At 47.0% G+C, this 20,456-nt stretch overlaps 1 protein-coding gene across 3 annotated transcripts in view; it reads left to right on the forward strand.

The window, feature by feature from the left end:
- LOC142589057 (uncharacterized) overlaps nt 1-20,456 on the forward strand; it is a 49,754-nt gene that overhangs the window by 21,202 nt on the left and 8,096 nt on the right. For all 3 annotated transcript variants that reach the window (XR_012829803.1, XM_075700848.1, XM_075700847.1), the window contains exons 2-4: nt 4,893-5,044; nt 13,591-13,664; nt 19,380-19,457. Coding sequence is in view for 2 of the 3 variants with exons in the window: in XM_075700848.1 (XP_075556963.1) it covers nt 4,893-5,044; nt 13,591-13,664; nt 19,380-19,457 (304 nt within the window). In the remaining variant the exon portion in view is untranslated. The remainder of the gene's footprint in view (nt 1-4,892; nt 5,045-13,590; nt 13,665-19,379; nt 19,458-20,456) is intronic.

The following is a 20,456-nucleotide window of genomic DNA, read 5'->3' on the forward strand; positions in this document are numbered from 1 at the left end:
TCGGCGCTGGCTACTGGCTAGAGAGGAAGTCAATAAGCGAAGAGATCCATGGGTCTTTGCACTGCTCTGATGGCATGTCGGGAATGTTGAGGGCGAATGCTCCATAGGTGGAAATAGACGAGTGGACAGGACCGGAGGGCACGGGTGACTGGGATAGGGCGTTCTGCGTCTTAAAGTTTTCGGCCAGAGCGATAAACAACACGGATGTCGTACTCTTGTAGGCGCAATCCCCAACGGGCGAGCCGACCAGTTGGATCTTTTAATGAAGATAACAAGCATAGGGCATGATGGCCGGTCACAATGTCAAATGGACGCCCGTACACATAAGGACGAAATTTTCCGATTGCCCAAATGATGGCCAGATATTCCTTCTCAGTAACCGAGTAGTTCGCCTTTGGTAAGGCTTTGGTAAGGGTGCGGCTTGCATGGACGACGACGTACTCTTCGAAGCCATCCTTGCGTTGTGCAAGAACAGCACCGAGTCCGACACCGCTAGCATCCGTATGGATCTCAGTTTGAGCAGAGAGATCGAAGTGTCGCTGTGCTAGAGGAGAAGTGAGAACGCGTCATAGTTCTTGGAATGCGTCGTCGCACGCCGGGGACCAGGCTGATAGGTCATAACTGCCAGTGAGAAGCTGCGTCAAGGGGGCGATGATAGAGGCAAAGTTACGGATGAAGCGTCGGAAATATGAGCACAAGCCGATGAAACTGCGAAGCTCTTTCATGGTGGTTGGTTTAGGGAACTCAGATGCTGCGCTAAGTTTCGCGGGGTCCGGAGGATACCGTCTTTTGAAACTACATGGCCCAGAATAGTAAGCGTGCGAGCGCCGAAGTGCCATTTCTTCAAATTTAGTTGCAGTTCTGCACTGGAGAGGCACGCAAGGACTTGCTCAAGGCGGCTGAGGTGAGACGCAAAGTCGGTGGAAAAAACCACAATGTCATCTAAATAACAGAGGCACGTTTTCCACTTTAGTCCTCGAAGAATGGTGTCCATCATTCGCTCGAAAGTAGCAGTCGCGTTGCAGAGGCCGAATGGCATGACGGTGAATTCATATAGCCCATTAGGAGTTACAAAGGCTGTCTTTTGGCAATCGGCCTCTGCCATTGGCACTTGCGAGTACCCGGAGCGTAGATCCAGCGAGGAAAAGAATTCCGCTCCCTGCAGACTGTCCAAGGCATCGTCGATGCTCGGCAGAGGATAGACATCTTGGCGCGCTAATCGGCTAAGGCGGCGATAGTCGACGGAGCACCGAATGGAGCCATTTTTTAACGAGGACAACCTGAGATGCCCAGGGACTGTTAGAGGGCTGGATGATGCCACGCTCCAGCATGTCGTCAACATGCTGGTCGATGACACGGCGTTCAGCGGCCGACAGACGATATGGACGCTGGCGCAAAGGTGTTTGTTGGCCGGTGTCGATACGGTGAACGACTGCGGACGCCCGGCCTAAGGATGTTTGGCCAATGTGAAACAAAGCGCGAAAACGCTGGAGAAGCTTGATGATTTCGGTGTGCTGCGCAGATGGGAGTTCTGCGTAGATGGCACGAGCGAAGACCTCTACAGGGGCATCGGTCGCGGTGGGAGGAGTGACGGCACGAATCGGAAGTGATGCCGTATCACCAAACATGGCGGCCGGGAGAACGCAATCGAAAGCTGCAGAGGTGCCCAGGCACTCGCCGCGAAGTCGGGATCATGGGCAGGTGGACGGATTGTACACGTAAAGAGTAGCAGAACCGTCGCAAAAAGTGACGAGAGCAAACGGAAGCAGAAAGCTCCGGCGGCGCGCACAAGTGTCCTACGGCGTAAACAGAGCAGATGAGTTCCCAGCAGAGCCACACAACACAGGAAGCGGAGCGGCGGAGAAAGGTGCGATTCGATGTCAAAGGCGGCAACAACTTTAGGAAAATAATGGTCGTGAGGGTCAAAACACGGCACTGATAACGTAAGTTCGCAACGAGCGCAGTCGATAAGACCTTGATTGAGAGATAGGAAATTCCATCCAAGAATACTTCGTTCGAGGAACGAGGTAGGACAACAAATTCGATAACATGCATAACGCTTTGAATGACAACCCGGGCTGTGCACGACTTTGAAGGCTGAATGCGATGCGAGGTTGCCGTACGCAGAGAAAGAGAGGTATGGGGAATGGTCACTTTGTTCAAATCGCGGCAGAGCTTCACACTAATAATAAAAACGGCGGCTCCGGTGTCGATAAGTGCGTGTGCGGTAAAGCCATCTACGGACAGTTCAATTTTGTTCGCCGGTGCAGAATGAGGCCTTGAAATGTTAGACGGAAACGCAGTTCTTGCCTCTGGAACTGCGACTGTTAGATTTCCTCTCGGGGTGGCCTGGGTCGGCGAACTATCGGGGAAATGGATCGGCGACGTGGGGAAGGCGACCGGCGTGAATCGAAGGGAAGGCGACTATAAGACGAGCCCAGAGGAAGATTAGATTGGTCCTGACGCGGAAGTCGAGCAGGCCTGTAGCTTGAGGCTGTCACTGTCACTGTCAGGTAAACCGGGACTGCAATGGCGGCAGAATCGGAAAATGGCAGGAATAACATATTGTACGGTTATCATGTGTTCGCCTCGGTTTGACGACAGGAACTCCAGCGGCCTAGTAAGGGACGACAATCAGACGCGAAGGTGGCGGCGGCACATGGAACGTGCCGGTCGCCCAGTAGGCATCAGGAGCTGGAGGAGCGTAAGGCCTGGCCACAACGTCAGCGTAGATTAGCGGTCCAGCTGCAGGCTGCGGAGGAGGGGCAGATGGCAGCGTCGCGGCAACTTGCCTCTGAATGAAGTGACGAAGCGAAGGAGCCAAAGTAGTCGACGGCTCGGGTGCGCTATTCGCCAGAGATGCGCGACTTCCTGACGGATGAACTGCTTTATCTCCGGCGTTAAAGCAGAAATGTCGGCAGCGTCGCGACCGAAATCTAACGGAGATAAGTTCGCAGTGCCCTGTTGAGCAGCGCATGTTCATGCACGCTGCTTACGCAGCTCGTCGTACTTCTGACAAAGCTGTATGACGTCGGCAATCGTCCGGGGACACTTCGCGACGAGCGTCTGGAAGGCATGGTCATCGATACCTTTCATGACGTGCTTGATCTTGTCAGCTTCGTCCATAGATGAACTGACGCGCTTGCAGAGCGAGAGCACGTCTTCAACAAAACTAGTGAAGGTCTCATCCTGGCGTTGAACTCGACCAGGCAAGCGCTGCTCAGCGCAAAGCCGGCGAACTGCGGGACTGCCAAAGACTTCAGCCAACGTTGTTTTGAAAGCCGACCAGGTCGTAAAATCGGCTTCATGATTTCGGAACCATATGTTCGCCCCGTCATTCAAGTAAAATAGGACATTTGTGAGCTTGGCGCGGTCGTCCCACTTCTTTTAGGCGCTTACACGGTCATATTCGGTGAGCCAGTCTTCCACGTCGTGGTCGTCTGTGCCGCTAAATATAGCCAGATCGCGCTGGCGGATGACGCCAGAGCAGACGATGGCCGGGGGCACGGGAGCAGCAGCTTGGGAGGGTGCCGGTTCATCCATTGCAACAGATGGTGGTAACGTCCGACTGCTGAGTTCCAGGATGTCGAAGAGAAACCCAGAATCTCCATCAAATTCAACCGGGGTGTTCGCCTAGCAGCACTAGTTCTAGGTTGCAGCCGTAGACTTAAACAGGTCGGCGCTATATCGAAACGGGGAAGTTGTTGTTGTTGTCCTGAGTGGCCGTGGCACATACCCACAGTGGGGGATTGGCCAAGAATGCAAGCACTCCTCGTCGTCTTCTTCTCATTCACTAGCACCATGCCCACTGCCCAATGCCTTCAGTACAACACGTAATTTCAATATATCGCATTATTTTGGACATAATGTTTCTAGTCCTGGTGCAATTGTTTCAAAAATTTGTTATTCAGCAGTGCTCGCGCTCTACCTGGTGCAACCAGTGCAGTAAGAACGTAATGAACGTAGTTTGCAGTACGTACCAGCAAACTCTAGCGAGGACCAATATGGTTACTGAACGTGCAAGGGTGCCCCACCAAAATAACAGTGAAAACAGCGTCTCATCCAGTCTTTTCCAGCAACCTCACCGGTGTCGCTGTGACTCTCAGCGTGTGCCAGAGTCGCCAGTGTAATTCAGTGTCCAAAAACGCGCTAGCTTGACTGGAAGGAGCTGGAAGACGCTGGTATTCGCAACGGGGTTGTTAGTATAACAAAAAAATTAAATTTATTGCTGATTTTGGCTGTACGTGCTTTCTTGACTTGTCGCACTTTGCATGAGTTATATTGTTTCTCATTAAAACATACATTTCTTATAAGCATGGCGTAAGTTTTCCCTCTCTAATCTTTATTAGGCGAGTTGCTGCGCCAAGAAACAACTCATTTAGCGGTGACAGAAGGTTTTAACAAAAGCATACAAGCATTTCTTTTTCTACAGTGAACAAAAATGCCTCTATCACCAGGATATATCTGCATAGCAGATCGGCGATGCACGAAGATCTGTGAGCTGTGCCGGATTTTGTTATATATAACAAACTTTTTAAAACTGGGCAGTAAAGATTGAACCTGTCTTTCTGTAAAATCTGCACGTGGCATGTCACTGAGACAACTCATGCTTCTTCAACTCCCTCAGGTGTGCCATGCCACACCGTTTTGATTTTCGATCACCACATTAAATATGCACCGTCGAAGTATAAATAAAATCTTTAAAGTCATTACACTGTCGGTGGTGTGGTTTGCAGAGCGGCGTCACTTTACGATCATTACCTGCCTGAAAAAGGTATAGAGCTGAAGTAATATAAACTTCTCTTATGTCGCAAGTAGTATAACGCTCGTTTTTTGTCGAACTATTTATTAATACTGCACGTTCAATAATGTATCTAATATTTCTATTTTAGGCTCTTCATACTCGTCAAAAAGTCTGGATTCGTTACCGGAGTTTTGAAAGGCACACCTCGGGGCATAAGCACACTTGCTTATATAATGAAATACGCAGCCTGCGACCGATATCTTATTTATTTGCTCAGCATTATGAGGTTGATTGGAAATGGTAAGTGTTCTCATCTTCCTTATGAGAAAGACACTCCCTGGGATAAAAGAGTATATTCAGTCGTATAGTGAAGCATAGCACATGTAATACCAGAACTAACGTTGCATGTTTCTTTCTGAGTCCTACTTGACTGTCGCAATGAGCGCACTCATGAATTAGAGTCATCTCGCTCAGATTACTTCTTTGCAACTATTTAGCCCCCGTATCGATCTATTAGGACTTAAAATATCTGCAATGAAGGCAGCATATTCTAAAGGAAACAAACTTAATATACAAATGCAAGTTCTTGTGTTGTCGCCTGCATAATTATGGGGGCTCATTGCCAAACCAACTATATGAATATGAGGCAGGCCGTAGTAGAAAGGCTGGGAATACTCTCGTCCACATGTGCTTCTTTAATGTGCACGAGTGTTCTTTTGTATTTTGTTTCATGGAAATTCGGCCACCTTGGCTGGGATCCAAATAGATACCTCGAGCTCAGTAGTGCTAAGATATAGTTGCCAAGTTTACTGTCGAAATGGCTGATTCAAAAAGAGCACACATCTAAAACGCTTTCTTCAAGAAGAGAAGTGCTCCACAAGAAATGAAAAAAAAGAACGATTTGTTACAGGTTTACAGACGTCACCGATATAGCTGAAATGTGGCGTGGCTCCAGTGATGTATTTTAAGAGGAAGCTTTCTGTTTGAATCTTCCCATATTTTCCTGACCATAGTGTTTACAAAAAAATATTTCGATAAAAACGATACTAACTTCCAATCACAATGACAGCACAATTCCACCTGGGCGTTAACATATACAACAATTGTGAACATAGTATACAGGGCATGTTTTCAAAGAAATGTCCCAAGGTCACATGGCTTCACTAACATATAACCACATAAAGCCACGGAAATTCACAGTTATACAGAAACTAATTGTCAATTATATAAAATGATGTCGAATACATACAGTGTACACTGCAGTCATGTACAATGATGATGTGACCGAGCCACTTTACATAGTTGTGTAGTGATGCTAGCTGATGTGTATACACAAAAAGTGTCATGCATACGAGAGCAGGCACACGAAGAAATAACGGGCACCTACGTACTATGTCCATTGAATGAATGCTTTTGATTGCCTGGCTGCAACTAGGCTGGTCGACGATTAAGCGCATCTATCAGTCGGCTATACTGAGCACTATATATATATATATATATATATATATATATATATATATATATATATATATATATATATATATATATATATATATATATATATATATATATATATATATATATAGTGGCCTATATGACCACTATCGCGCAAACTCCTTTTCCCCCAAGAACAAGTCCTGTGAGAGAAACGACAGTATCTCAGAGTAGAACCTTGCCAGCAGTCGAAACAGAGCATTGTGGCGATGGCCCACGGCAACTGGCTTGCACGGGTTGCGCTATTGACAAAAGGCCGCCGTGGGAACTAAACGCCGCACGAAGCGACCACGTGAGCAACGACCAGATGTCATAAAGCGCATATTTCGAAGGCCACGGAAGCCCGCATTTGCGGCTTTCCAAAATACCCTGGCAACGATGCATTGCAGAAGTGAATGCTTGTTAGATTCTTGAAGGGGGCAATTGTGACACAGCGAAGATGGGGCTATGCCCTATCACACTAGTTTGTCACGAGTTGGGAGCACTTGCCAACCTAGACACCACATCAAATTTCGTAGATGGCCAGACAGAAATAACGTCTGATTGCGTTATCGCACCCCGCGGCACTCCACGACATAGTGCCGTGGGTTACAGTGGAAGCAATAACGTTGACATTGTATCCACATGCTTTTCGAAGATGTATGCGTAAGAACATACCTGCTGTACGTGCATACAAAATGCGACGGCTGTAGAGTAAAATGCTGGTTCCTTTAACACGTGCCGCCCGCAATTCAAGCTTACTCCCGGTAACGGGTAACGCATTTTGTGCCAAGGAAATAACAGGCGAGTTCATGCACGGGACACTTCTCACGCTGTAAGAGGCGGAGCAGAAATCACACAAGAAGCAGCCGGCAGCGAAACACAAGGATGAATTTTTCTGTGGCGCCCGAGCGCCACAGAAAAAAAAAACAAGAAGGGACTGCAGTTAGTTACCTTGTCACCCGTAATGGTGGCTTTACAACGTGGCAAATGCACCATACATGGCCGCAAATACAGACTCTGCAAGGTACGGTCTTCCTAATAAGGGAAATCTTGCCCTCGAGCATCCTGAATATTTCGCCTTAAATCTTCATGAATTGCAAGCGACACAGTTAGATATAGCATCATACCTGTAATAAAGGCCTAAAATAACATCAGAGTAACTTTTTTGAGGACGGAAAAAGGAATTGGGGTTTGTCTGAGGGGAACCAATGGGCAATGAGCAAAACGTTTGTGCCGTACCTTAAATATTTTCATACTCAGTGAAAATTGGAAGCCAACGGGATTGCCTATCTTCAATCCCGATAAACAATGTTATGTCATCGGCGAAGGTTGACACCTTCAGAACACCGCTACCAGGAAGTGGGAAACTGCGCACGTATGGGTCTTTAAGTACTGAGCACAGAAAAGGTTCAAGGCTGAGCACGAGCAGTGCTGGGTATAAAGGGCACTTTTGACGAACATCAGGAGTAACAGGAAACAATGCACTCTCACGAGCATTAACAATGTCTTTCGTATATTTCAGTAGGCATGCCTAATAGCTTCAATAAAATTTGACGAAAATACCTTCACCTGATACAGTGAAACTAAGTGACCACGTGCTCACCTCGTCAGCGTGTACGTCATTTTGTCCCGGGTAACGCACGAGATACAACGTGACAATGACCTGACAATGACCGAGAATGCCTGATGGTGTAGTATTAAGGAAGGCATCAGGCTTCCCAAGTTTCGAGCAAAAGCTGTCAAAGTATTCTAGTGAATGCTGAGATGCCTGGTTGGCCTCCGTTCCTCTGGAGGAACTCATGATGGATCGTGCCTAGGTATCAGCGGAAAGAGACCGCCACGATAACTAACCAGGAATTTAAAGTTCTCAAAGAAAGGGCTAATACAAGACCTGAAAGTGCTAGCAACATCTTTTCGGAAGGATAGCTAAAACTGAACAGGCAACCAGTCTGGGCCGAGCCAAGCTTCTGGAAGATAATATCGCAATCACAACACCAGCGGACGGTCGTAAATAAAGAGGGTGAGCCACCACAGGGGGAAGCAGGGACACTCCGCTAAGCATTGTACGAGATCCTTGGGCACCATGATCCATTTGCATAGTCAGATGCGCCATGTTATCAAAATTCGATACACAGAGCGAATAGTCGCGCGCCCGAAGCGACATAACAGGAAGTGCTCTTGTGGCCGAAGAATCTAGTGGATTCGGCTGTCTAAAAACAGAGTTTCCTGCACAGCTGGTGTGCACACGAATTACTTCTGCATCTCCTGAGGTTAGAACGAACTATAAGCTCCATACCTTTGAACATACCATTAGAGAGAAAGAGAGAACAACTTTATTGAAAAATGCCTGCAGAATCGGTTAGGCTCTCTGCACTCAGGGAGCACAATCTTTTACCGCGATGCGGCCACTACGTCAGTCTCGTGCGTTGTGCTTCTCGAGGTCTTGTTCCCTCGCTACTTCCGCGGGTCCGAGAGGGCCGCCGCCCCCTTCCTGGGGGTGCTGCCCCCCTTCTCCTCGGTTTCGCTCGGTCGCTGCCTCTCTAGAGCTGCCGAGACCTGGTGGATGGCCTTGAGTTGTGTCTCTTAATCATACCTCCTCGTCGAAGTCTCTAGCTGCAGCGGGATCGTCCTCTCGCTGGCTACTCGCGGATTTACGCTACAGTCCCAAAGGATGTGAGCCACGGTGGATCTCTCCTTCGTGCACAGTCTACACACGTCACTCGCGTACACACTTGGACACACGTGCTTAGCTAGCACGGGGGTGAGCAGGGACCCCGTCTGTATTTGTCTGTATAACACTGCCTCCGTCCGGTTAAGCCCCGGGTGAGGTGGCGGCATAGTGTATCTCTTCAGTCTGTACCACTTCACTATTTCGTTGAAGGTGGTCATTTTGTCCTTGGCACTGCGCCGCGACGAACACTCCGAGTCGGCCGCGCTTGCAGCTGCGCGGTTGCTTAGTCCTCTCGCGGCCGAGTTGGCCGTCTCGTTGTGGTTCACGTTCCCGCCTTCCGACACGTCACTGCCCATGTGGGCCGGAAACCACTTGACCACCACAGCACTTCTGCGTCCGATGTCTTCGGCCTTGCACAGTATGCGCGCGGCTTCACTACATACCCTACCCTTGGCGTAGTTCTTCACTTACCCTTGCTTCTCATACCATTATAACTTTCTTGAATGACAACAAAAATATCGAAACGCTAATACACGAGTTCCCAAGTAAAATACTCTACAAAAAGAGTTATGGATCTGTTACTTAGGTCATAACACACAACTTATACCTGCTGTAGTCTTAACGTGGCAGATTATTTACAGCATTGCTAGATAACGGTGGTTTACTTAGTTATTGATTTTTGTGTGCTCGCTTTCGCGTTTCTTTTCACAGCTACAATTTGAAAAAGTACTATCTCGAAGCATTTATTTACTGTATAGAATTGTAGATGTTCCTTTTTGTGCGGTTTTATTGCTACATTAGAAGAAAGCTCGTTGTCTCAAATGCACTGTTTGTCATCAAGGGGAGGATAGCCCTCGTCCGGCACATACGGCCTTTAGCATCCTTCCTGACGTAGTGACGTATGTTTGGATGCTGTATATAACATTGAAAAAAAGAGAATACATATTCTATAAATATTCAAAAAAAAAAGATCTCCAAGCATAAGCGACAAAGACGACGCTGCAATGAGCAGTTCAAGACGTTATGGTAGCTCACGCTGCCACGACCATATCAGTGGAGTCAGTCGGTTGCCACTAAAAGGCAACTCGGAACTTCGTGGGAGTACCAGCTAGTGTTTTTAACACACGGCGTTTGAGGGCATGTCTTTCAACTCAACAATGTAGGTGCCACTGCACAAGACCACCCCACGACTGTGGGGCAGTTCCATAAACATAGGCGCGCAAGACTCATGACAAAAAATAGTGCGAGCGCGCGTAATGTACAACGCGATTGTGGAGATGCCAAGGTTTCTCTGATGAAGAAACCAGGAATGAAACTTCAAGCATAACTGGTCTATGATCCGATATATAACAAGGATATGAACGTAAAAGTATGACACCTCATTGCCGAACGAGCGGAGCTAAATTGTTCGCACATAGCGACGATCTAATGCTCCAGCCGACGCGCAGCTCTGCCCTCTGGACGGGTAGGCGTCACTATATACGTCGGAGTAAACTTCGTGTAGAATGGCCAGACACGGATATGTGCCAGTCCGTAAGAGTCTAAGAGAAAAGGCTTGCTCCCTATTCAACTTGCAATGCGGGGGTGGAAAAGCTCTTCTAGACATATAGAAGAATTCCGTAACGTCGTAACTTCGCGGCGTCGACGAATCTTGCTTTGATACCTTGCAGCCTGATCTGTTTTAGGATCGCTGATGCTCTGACCTTGTGTCTGCCCTTGTTGTGGACAAAATGGACATTTTGCGGCACGGGGTCGCTTCGAACTCTTCCTGAATGCACCTAGGGATCGGGGTGCTGACCATCGAGAATCCCGCAGGATGGTATCCCAGCCCTTATAGGATGCGTTTACCTTCCGCTATAGTGGTCGGGTGAGTGAGCTGTGTGCGTTCTTCGGCTTCGGGAATGTCCTCGGTGGTGTTATTTGCTCCCAGCTTGATGAGATGCTAGTTACGGGTCCTGATGGGTAGCCCTAGAGCCCTTTAGATTGCGCATGAGAGAGTTGAGCTTGTCTCTCTCAGCTCTGTGCCAGTTGTGCATAGAAATTGTGTACGTGAAGTGCCATAGTACGAAAACGTGTACGTGAAGCGGCGTAGTACGAAGGCGTAAGTGTCGGTTTGCGATTTTGCGAACGAGGAGGAAAGCGTTGTCCGTGTTTACAATAATCTTGCCGATAGCCGTTCCGTTACCCCCATTGAACTAAACAAAGTCACCCAGAATCGCAATGACATTGACCCTGGGTACCACATCCCCCGTCACAAGTACTAACACTAATGCTGCTTTCGGTGACAAGCTTCGGGTTTGCCTCCATTCTCTTTCCTTTAAAGCCAAAGCTCCCGTTTGGCGAGGCAGCATCGAAGTTCGGTGGGGCGGAGATACCCCTCGATCACGTCGATCATGTCCTGCATGGCTTCTTCGACTCGGCCCTCCCAATGGCCGAACATTCAGATGGTTAATTCGTCGGTGTAGGTGGTGTGCTTGACATCCTCGACGCGTACCAACCTCCAGAGAACACCGATATTAAACAGCGTGGGCAAGATGATAGCGCCCTTAGGAGTTCCGCGTCCTCCGAGGGACCCATCATCGGAGCAGAAGTCTCGAATGCGAAGCTTGGCCGTCTGGTCCGTTAGGAAGGAGCTGATATACCTATGACATCTGGAATCAAGACTAAGGTCCAAAATGATTTTGGCGATGAGGGTGTGGAGCACGTTGTCGAAAGTATTCTCGAGATCTAGACTGAGCAGAACCTTGATGGCTCTCGAATGGCCTTCCACGATGTTATGCTTGATTACTTTCATGGCATCCTACGTCAACAGTCCGCCGCGGAACCCGATCATGTTGCACCGGCTACCATCTTTGTCTTCGAGGTATTCGTTGGCCCTGTTGACGACGACTCGCTCCACGACCTTGCCGATGAAGGATGTTAGGGAAATGGGCCTGAGGTTCCGATGTTCGGGGCCTTGCCGGGCATGGGAATGAGTACCGTGCAGGCCGTCTTCCATACTGTAGGAACAACGCCACTCTTCCAGGACTCCTTGATCTTGTCGGTCGGAAAAACGATCGACGGGTTGTAGAGGTTTCTCAACATTCTGTTGACGATTCCGTCCGGACTAGGCGCAGCGTTGCACTTGCGCTCTAAAATGGCCTGTCTGAACTCGGCAACGAAAAAGTCTTCGTCCAGCTGAGGGCGACGAGGGCCTCGGTAGTTCTGGAGTGGGGTCACCGAATCCCCGTCGCGTCAAACGGGCAGGTATTTGTGTATGAGTTCATCGACGGTGTGAGGTCTGGTGACTTCGCGATGGGCCTGGGCAAACGTAAGCTTCTGATTTGACTTTGGGCCGCTTTGGTCGAGAATGTGCTTCAGCATATCTGAGGACTTGCCGTTGCGCATCTGTTCATTGAGCAGATCCGCAATAATTAAAGCGCACCGCAGGGTCCAGAAGAGAGTACGGAAGCGGTTCACTGTCAAATCAACACTTCTCCCCCGCCTCGTTAGCTTTGTGGCTATGGCATCGCTTGAGGTCTTGGATTTGATCCAAATCGCAGCAGCCGCATTTCTACGGGGGCGAAATAGAAAACGAACGTGCACTTAGATTTTGGGACACGTTAAAGAAGGCGACGGTGTCAAAATTATTCTGGAGTTCGCCACTACGGCTTTCCTCATAATCCGAGTGTGGTTTTGGCATGTATAGCCCCACAATGCAATTCAAGATTAATACTTCTGCCACAGTGCGATGAGCCATGTGAGGAAATGACCACGCTCAACCTTCTCTGAGGTTATAAAATGTGGCGCAGAACACCGCCTCAAGCAGACACCTTTCCCTGTCTCTTCTGTTTACTACGTAAACAGCAGTTATGCACGCAAGGTAACGCTTAACTTCAACTCACCACTCTCGTGGTAGCCTAAACGTTAAAGAAATTAAACTTTAGCCGTTAGCATCACCGCTAATTATCGTCGATCAAAGCATCCAGCACAGAAAGCTTCGCTTACATCGATTCTCACGGTGCTTGGGATCTGCATATTTTTTTCGTCATCACTCCTGATATGCTCCTGATATGCTCCTGATATCATGGCTCCTGATAACATAGTTTTTAGCTTCTGTGCTTTTATAGCGTTACTAAACTGCCGGACTGTGACAATCAACAGCGGCGGTGATTCAATGGAAGCTTGCCGAACAGCTTTTTATTTGCACAGTTCAGCTAGCATTCTGGAGTAGAAATCAGCGGCGTCTCTTGCCAGATGAGCTCACCAGCATATAGGCAGCGTCTATTTATATACCAAGTTATAATGTGTTCAGAGAGCTGAATATTCTTATAGTGGAGTGTGCTGAGTGAAGCAAATAAGCTTCTAGCATTGCAAACGTATTTTGTATTCAGGCTGATGTGCACAACCATTTTCTTCGTAACTGTTAGCTTCCATACTTTTTTTTTTCAGTTCACGTTTAGTTCGGCTTAATTCAGTACCCGAGAACATTGGTTTTCTTGTAGCTCGGGCACGGGTTAGGGGCATGGGTTAGGGGCTTCAGTTGCTCTGCTACCAGTCATTCATTTTCTTCTCCTGCTTCAGCTATGCTCGCGGTAGATGTGCTCTGCTTGGCAAGCGTAGAGACTCCTTTAAAATAGATATTTTCTTGCATAACCTAACTTGCACTTTATCTTAGAACGCTTGGCGTGGGTCAGCCTGATATAAATGCACATTTCAGGAGAAGCCAGGAAGCCTACGCCTTGCTGTATGAAAGAAGAAGAGGACCGATAATGCGACTCAGCCAGAAACAAGGTAGTATTGAGCACTGCGCCTTTTGCGTTATGCTTGCATCAAGAGGTAGCGGAAACACTGGCATCCTAAAGAGACATTATGGAGAAAAAATTTGTGAAAATCAGTAAATCACACTGGTAGAACAAGGAAAGAACCAGTAACGTTAACAGTGACCTGCCAAACTATAAAAAGCATGCGAAAAGAAAATGTGCATTGAGGCCTAATCGTTAGAGCAAATGGCTGCTGCGCTTTGCAGCAGGGATTCAAATTGCGCCGCGGGATGCACTTCATTTTTAGTGGCACGAGCATCGAGCGACACTCTGGTTTCTTGCGCAGCACTTCCTGTTCACCCCTTCAGACGACCGGGGAGGAAGTTCAATATGAATCAGAAAAAAAAATAAAAGGAAATAGTACAGTATAGAAGTCATGGGTTTCATAATAGATATGATATCAAAGCATATCTTTACTTAACAGTTGGGTTGCTGGAATGAACGGACTAATTATAAATTATTATAAATAAATGAGACGACCGGCGACCATATTCAAATAAATCAGAAAAAAAAGAAAACATAGCATAATACCGATTTCATGGGTTTCGTTATAGATATGATATCACAGCGTAACTTTATTTACAAGGTGAGTTAATGAAGTTTCCGGAATAGTTAGAATTAATCAAACATCGCTGAGACGACCAGGAAAATAAAGAAGCGAAAAAATAATAAAATTACAATATAAAATATACGGGTTTCCTTATAGATAATATATCAGAGCTTAAGGGTATTACAAGCTGAGTTACTTAGCTGCCTGGAATAATTAGAATTAGGAGTCACTGAGACCACCAGGGACGAAATTCAAAATAAATCAGAAGGAACTTGAAAAAATAGTGCATTAATGTATTCACGAGATTCAGTGTAGATATGATGTAAGATCATAAGGTTAGATAAAAGTTCAGTTACTGAAGTGTCTGGAACAATTAGAATTAATTAGAAGTTACTGTTCACCGCACACGAAAGCAAATAATCGTAGATTTTGGGACGCATCACGTGAGCATGAATGCATTGAAATTTCTGGAAACCAGGAAGTGGAATGCGGAAGTACTGGCGACACTAATGACGGCACGCACGAAAAGGTGGCACGATATTTACCCGGCAAATAATGGAAAACAGTTGCCTCTGAGTTCGTTTGGTGCGTTGTGTTGGCTTATAGGTAATGTAAGAGTACCAACGCCGAGGCGCTAGTGCCACTTAGAGACACCTAATTCAAAGATTAGGGTCGCGTCCATTTTTTTTAAGTGAATGCTACTCTTCTCGACAAAAACCCGACCAGTGACCCGCCGACTCACGAGACACCATGGAACGGTAGGCAAAAAAAAAAAGCCTAAGCAGCCGCGGTGGCTTAGGGGACTATGGTGTTGCGCCTAAGGAGGAGGTCGTGGGATCAAATCCCGGCCGCGGCAGCCGCATTTGCATGGCGGTGAAATGCAGCAACGCCCATGTCCGGTGAAGTGAGGGCATGCTAAAGATCTATTGGTGCTCAAAATTAATCTGTAGTCCCCCACTACGGCGAGCTTCATAATGAAAACGTGGTTTTGGGACGTAAAACACCAGAATTCAATTCAATAAAAGAAAGCTTAGCCTTAAGATAGAACATCAACTAGGCAATCAAATTCCATCTTTCTTTAGACGACGCCGCGAATACAATTGCCCGTAGGCGGCTAGGTTATGCAGACAGTCCGCTGTCGTGCATTCTAAGAAGAATTTATGCCGACATCTGTTGCATAATAAACCTATCACTATTGAAATCCCATCCCCCTTAAATTGAGGCGGCAAGATATAGTCACATCACCGTTGTAGGCTACTTCGGTACTATACCACCTGCCGCTACCACTGCCCACCTGCTTTGTTACCTAATGTTACCTACGGCGCTGACGATCCCGGCCACATATTTATCACTTTTCTTTCCGGCAATACAATAAACACATCTTGCGTATATCTTTCGCTAACCATCTGATATTGCCGCACAGAGCTCTCTCCAGATGCCAGTTACGAGCACTCTCACTAGGTGCCCTTCCAAGCGTCTCATTGAATCGCCAATACAAGAGCGTGAGCTACGCCTCGCGTATGGTGAGATAGCGCATGTCTCTCGTGCACATGCGCGCGACAGCGCCCGATTACCCGGTGCAATGAGAAATCATAGCGCGTCTTGGTTTCCGGGCCGCGTGAAGGAGTGTTCAATGGTTGACTGTTGAATAGGCCCCAGTTAGCTCTGCCTGCAAATTGTGCGAAAGTGTTTCAGTCTTACGTTCGCCTACAATAAACCTGTTTGTTCAGTGTGCTTCGCTGAAAAGTGCTACACTTCTATTGGAGAAGCGGGTTATGATGGGAAGTCCCCAGTATGCAAGAGACTGAAGCCCCGGCCCTCAGCAGTAGGAGCCCAGAGTACAGACTCCGTTACACCAGCGCACAAACCGCTGCATACGAGGAGTCGCGCCTGAGTTTGCATCGCTTCGTGTTGCTGCGGCAGTGCACGCAACAGCTACCACTGACGGCACAACCATGACCAGTCGGGTGGCATCGTGCCTGCTCATCGTGTACCCTCCACGTATACCTGAGGCCTTTCACGGCGATACGCTCGAAGATGTGGAAGACTGCTTAGAACACTTCGATTGAGTGGTCGATTTCATTAGGTGGGGGAAGGCACGGAAGCTTCGCAACGCGTAATTCGCTTTAGAAGAGTCGGAGAGGACGTGGTATGTGAACCATGAAGTGGCGATATCTTCTTGGGAAGAATTTCACAATCGAAATTCAAGCCAACTCGTCCAGACAACAGTACCCGAACACTCGCAATCGATATTTGATACGAATATTCGCATTTTTGCGCTTTTGTCTTCAGGTCTCAAAACGAAACCAAATACCAGTTTTGCTATTGAAGACATTTTCTTGTGCCAATAATGGAAGAGAAGAATTACGTTCCTGAACGTTACTGCTAGTACGATTGCTATTTTTCATTCTATTGCGATTAGCATTCTTTGAGAACTTAACCCACTTTGCTGTCTGCATCTAACCTAGTACCGTGACCGAAGTTGCATACTTGATTAAGCCGCTAACTTGTCCACCTGCTTTAACTCATTGACAGTCTGTTGTCCGCTGCTTATCTTACGCATCCGACAGAAATTAAAACCTTATTTACAATTTCGCAACGCTTCTTTTATTCCTTGCACATATAGCGTGAACAACAACCGAGACAGAAAGCAGAACTGCTCTATTCCTTGGTAGATTTCAACTACTTCTTTGTGTTTTTCTTTCCTAGGTGATCTTTACGAAGTGTTCCCAACATATCTAACTGAACGGCTACTATAAAACAGATTCTACGCCTTCTCTCTTGAGAATATTGCCTAGGAACTTCCAACTTAATTTATCGTAAACTTTCTTAGTATCTATGAATACTACGAATAATGGTCTCGTTTAGTCATTATACTTTCAATATAATTATTTAGCGGAAAGACATTTTCTTATAAGCATTAGTGTGACCAAGATCTATTAAGTTGTTCCCACGTCTCTCTAAGCGATCTTGCACCACAATGTTATAGCTTTTTCATGCGTGCAGTAAGTCTTGCACGCACAAAGATTCGACACGAAGTACCATATGGACGACTATTTCAATGTGGGCTCCGAAACCACAGGTGCATTTCCACGTGCATTTTAGAACGTTGTTTTCATTTCTTTCTCGGCTTGTTGATATAAATGTTAAAGATTTGTCCAAGATTTAAAATTTAAAGATGTGTTCATTAGACATTTTGCTCGGAGCCGAGCAAATTTGTGGCCTCAAAAGGCCAATATTTCTTTGATCTGCGTACTGCAACATGACAAACAGATGTTTCCGCAAAAGCAGCAATGAAACAGGCGGTTGTTTGTAAGTGTGTGTCGGGGTAGAGGGTGCGGGGGCTGGCAAGGTGTTGGCAAGATGGGCGGGGGCAAGCAAGTTGGCAAGTGAGGGCTAGGCTAATATGGAAAAGCACAGCAGTTGGCGGAAACAGTGCCCACTTAATCTCGTACAGCGCTGGCGTGAGGCAGCTCGTACTTATAAACATTTTTTTTAATTTGGAGGTTTAAGCTTCACCTTTCAGAGTGCAAAGCTGTAGCCTGCAAAGATCCTTGACCACTTCTCATGCTTCCGGGCAACTGCAGGTTATGTAATCGCAATGTTTAGCGCGAAACGCTGGCAGTGAACGCTATGCCAGAAGGCGAGCTTTCTGGTACAAGCGCGGCATCTCGCTTGGGCAGCATGGATAGATGGATGGATGAATGGATGGATGTTATGAGCGTCCCATGTGGAACGGGGTGGTGGGTTGCGCCACTAAGCTCTTGCTATTATACCGCCTAATGTGCTGCCTAGGTTAAAAAAGAAAAAGGAAGAAAACACCACGATGAGCTCCCAAAACTACATTTTCCGACCCCCTATTGCGTCTTTGGTTTCGCACGTCATCGTTTTTTGACGTTTCCTTACTTTTCTTCAACATATCTTCCAATCGTCTCTTACTAATCTATTGCGGACTCTCGCTGAACCCAAGGGCTTCAAGAAGGCCAGTGGTGCTTAAATCGACCGCTTGGCAGGTGTCTTCACATTCTAATAAAACACGCCCCATCTTTTCCCTAGCTTTACCGCAGCAAAGCGTACACGAGCGCATGGATGGATGGATGGAAGGATGGATGTTAAGTGCGTCCCCTTCGGAAAGGGGCAGTGGGTTGCGCCACCAAGCTCTTGCTATTAAACTGCCTAATGTCCTACCGACGTTAAAAAAGAAATAAAGAAAAAAACCAATATGAACTCCCACAGCCGAATTTTCTGACCGCATAGTGCGAACTTTGCTTTTGTACATCTCCGTTTTCTGTCGTTTCCCTACTTTTCTCCTACCAATCTTCCAATTGCCTCTTACCAAACTTTATTGCGGACATATATACTTTTCCCCTGCTCTCGCTGAACCCAATGGCTTCAAGGAGCCCTGTGGTGCCTGAATTGAGCGCTGGGCAGATGTCTTCACATTCTCATAAAACATACTCCATCGTTTCCATAGCTTTACCGCAGCAAGCACATGCTTCTTCGTCCTTCTTATATCTAGCTTTATAGGTGCGTGTTCGAAGGCATCCAGATCTCGCTTCCAAAATTAATGAGCTTCCCTTTGAGTTATCATAAATTCTGCATCGAATGAGTGTGTGAGGTCTACTCAGTACCCCTGTTCTCCACTCGTTTCCACATCCCACCTCAGAAGGAACATGAAATAATAATTTCTAATCTCTCCCTCCTCTCCCCGGCGGTGACCCACTATACGATGGCGCATCGCCGCCACGCCGACTCGATAGCGGCAGATCGCGGTGTGCGCTGCCCAATCCGAAAAGCAAAACCGCCTCCGTTCGGCAGTGCGTGTTCTGTACGCGGCTGCCTCTTGTTGAAATAAGGCAGCAGCTTCACTCAAAGGTTGCTTTAGCAAGAAGCGTGATCGTCGGCAAATGTTTGATAATGCCCGCTTCCGTTTAGCTTCCCCTTTATTTTAATCAGCACCCGCCCTGTTACATGTTTTACTTTAATAATCTAGCCGACACAGTGGAAACCTACTAGCAGTTTAAAACTATAAGAACATGTGTCCGCAATTTATCCTGAAACACAAGTCACATCTAACTTTATGGAACGGTGCATCCCTATGGTATTGTGAACTCCGCCACTATTTATTTATTTCAGGAGCGCGTGGCATTGAATACACCTTGCTCTTTTGGCACCCGGTGGAACACTGTGCAGTTTTCCATCGGCCATATGAAGGTTAGACATTTTCCAATGTGCTACGCTTTCATATATTTGCCTTTAGTATTCTTGTACTTGTTTATATATTGCTGTAATAGCTCTGCGGAAATCGCAAGATGGAGATAATTATTTATCAATAAAGAGAAAATGAGAAATACAGGGAGAAAAAGCTTTTCGGTGCCTGCCAACCTTCGAGCTCATTCCCTGTTGATATAACCCTCATTTCCGGTTAATATAACATCTCCGCCATTTGTAGGCTCTGCGAGGTAAATCCAGTTCACTGAAAACGAGGGCTTCATATGTTTTAATTGCCACCTAACTGGAGGATTTTTCTTCAACTGCGAGGCTTTATCTTTCGAGGAACTCGTATGGGTTTCCATTGTAGCAATTCCTACGACTAGGTGGATGCCTCATTTTCCCTTTATTAATTGTACCTCAACCACAATGTTACGCGAAGGACGGCTCAGTAAGGCGAGCAACTATTTACAGGTTATATTTAAATAGCGGCTCCAGCGCTGACCAGTCAGATTCACAGAGCCGAGCCCAGTTCGTTCTTCCTCTTCTTTTATCGAGTGATGGTGTCCACGCGCCTCGTTCAAACAATCAAATACTACACGTGTGTAGCATATATTATGAAGTATAGTAGGCCTGCAACTGATTCTAATATATTAGCTTATGTTGACTAAGGTGGTATTTGTGTGCAAACATATTGTTACGCATGAAGAAAACGAAGACCAGTGAACGTGCTTGCGGTCCCGAGTGGAAGAAGAAAGAAGAGGACGACGCTCAGTTGATAAACCAGCTGACCGCTCTTGCGCTCACCTTCGCGACCTAAAGTAAACGGTCCCCTTCATCCGTAAGGGTTATAAACGGTCTCCTTCGCGCGTAACAAAGTGGTGGAGGTGCGGGGTATCGCTCACAACAACGGAACCATCACTGCCGCAGCTTCGTCGAAGCCATCGACTTGCCGGCGTCCCGCCATCAGCCGTGACCATCTTCGACATGCCAGAAGAAGGA

The sequence above is a fragment of the Dermacentor variabilis genome, chromosome 7 (genome assembly GCF_050947875.1).
Source record: "Dermacentor variabilis isolate Ectoservices chromosome 7, ASM5094787v1, whole genome shotgun sequence".
NCBI lineage: Eukaryota > Metazoa > Arthropoda > Arachnida > Ixodida > Ixodidae > Dermacentor > Dermacentor variabilis.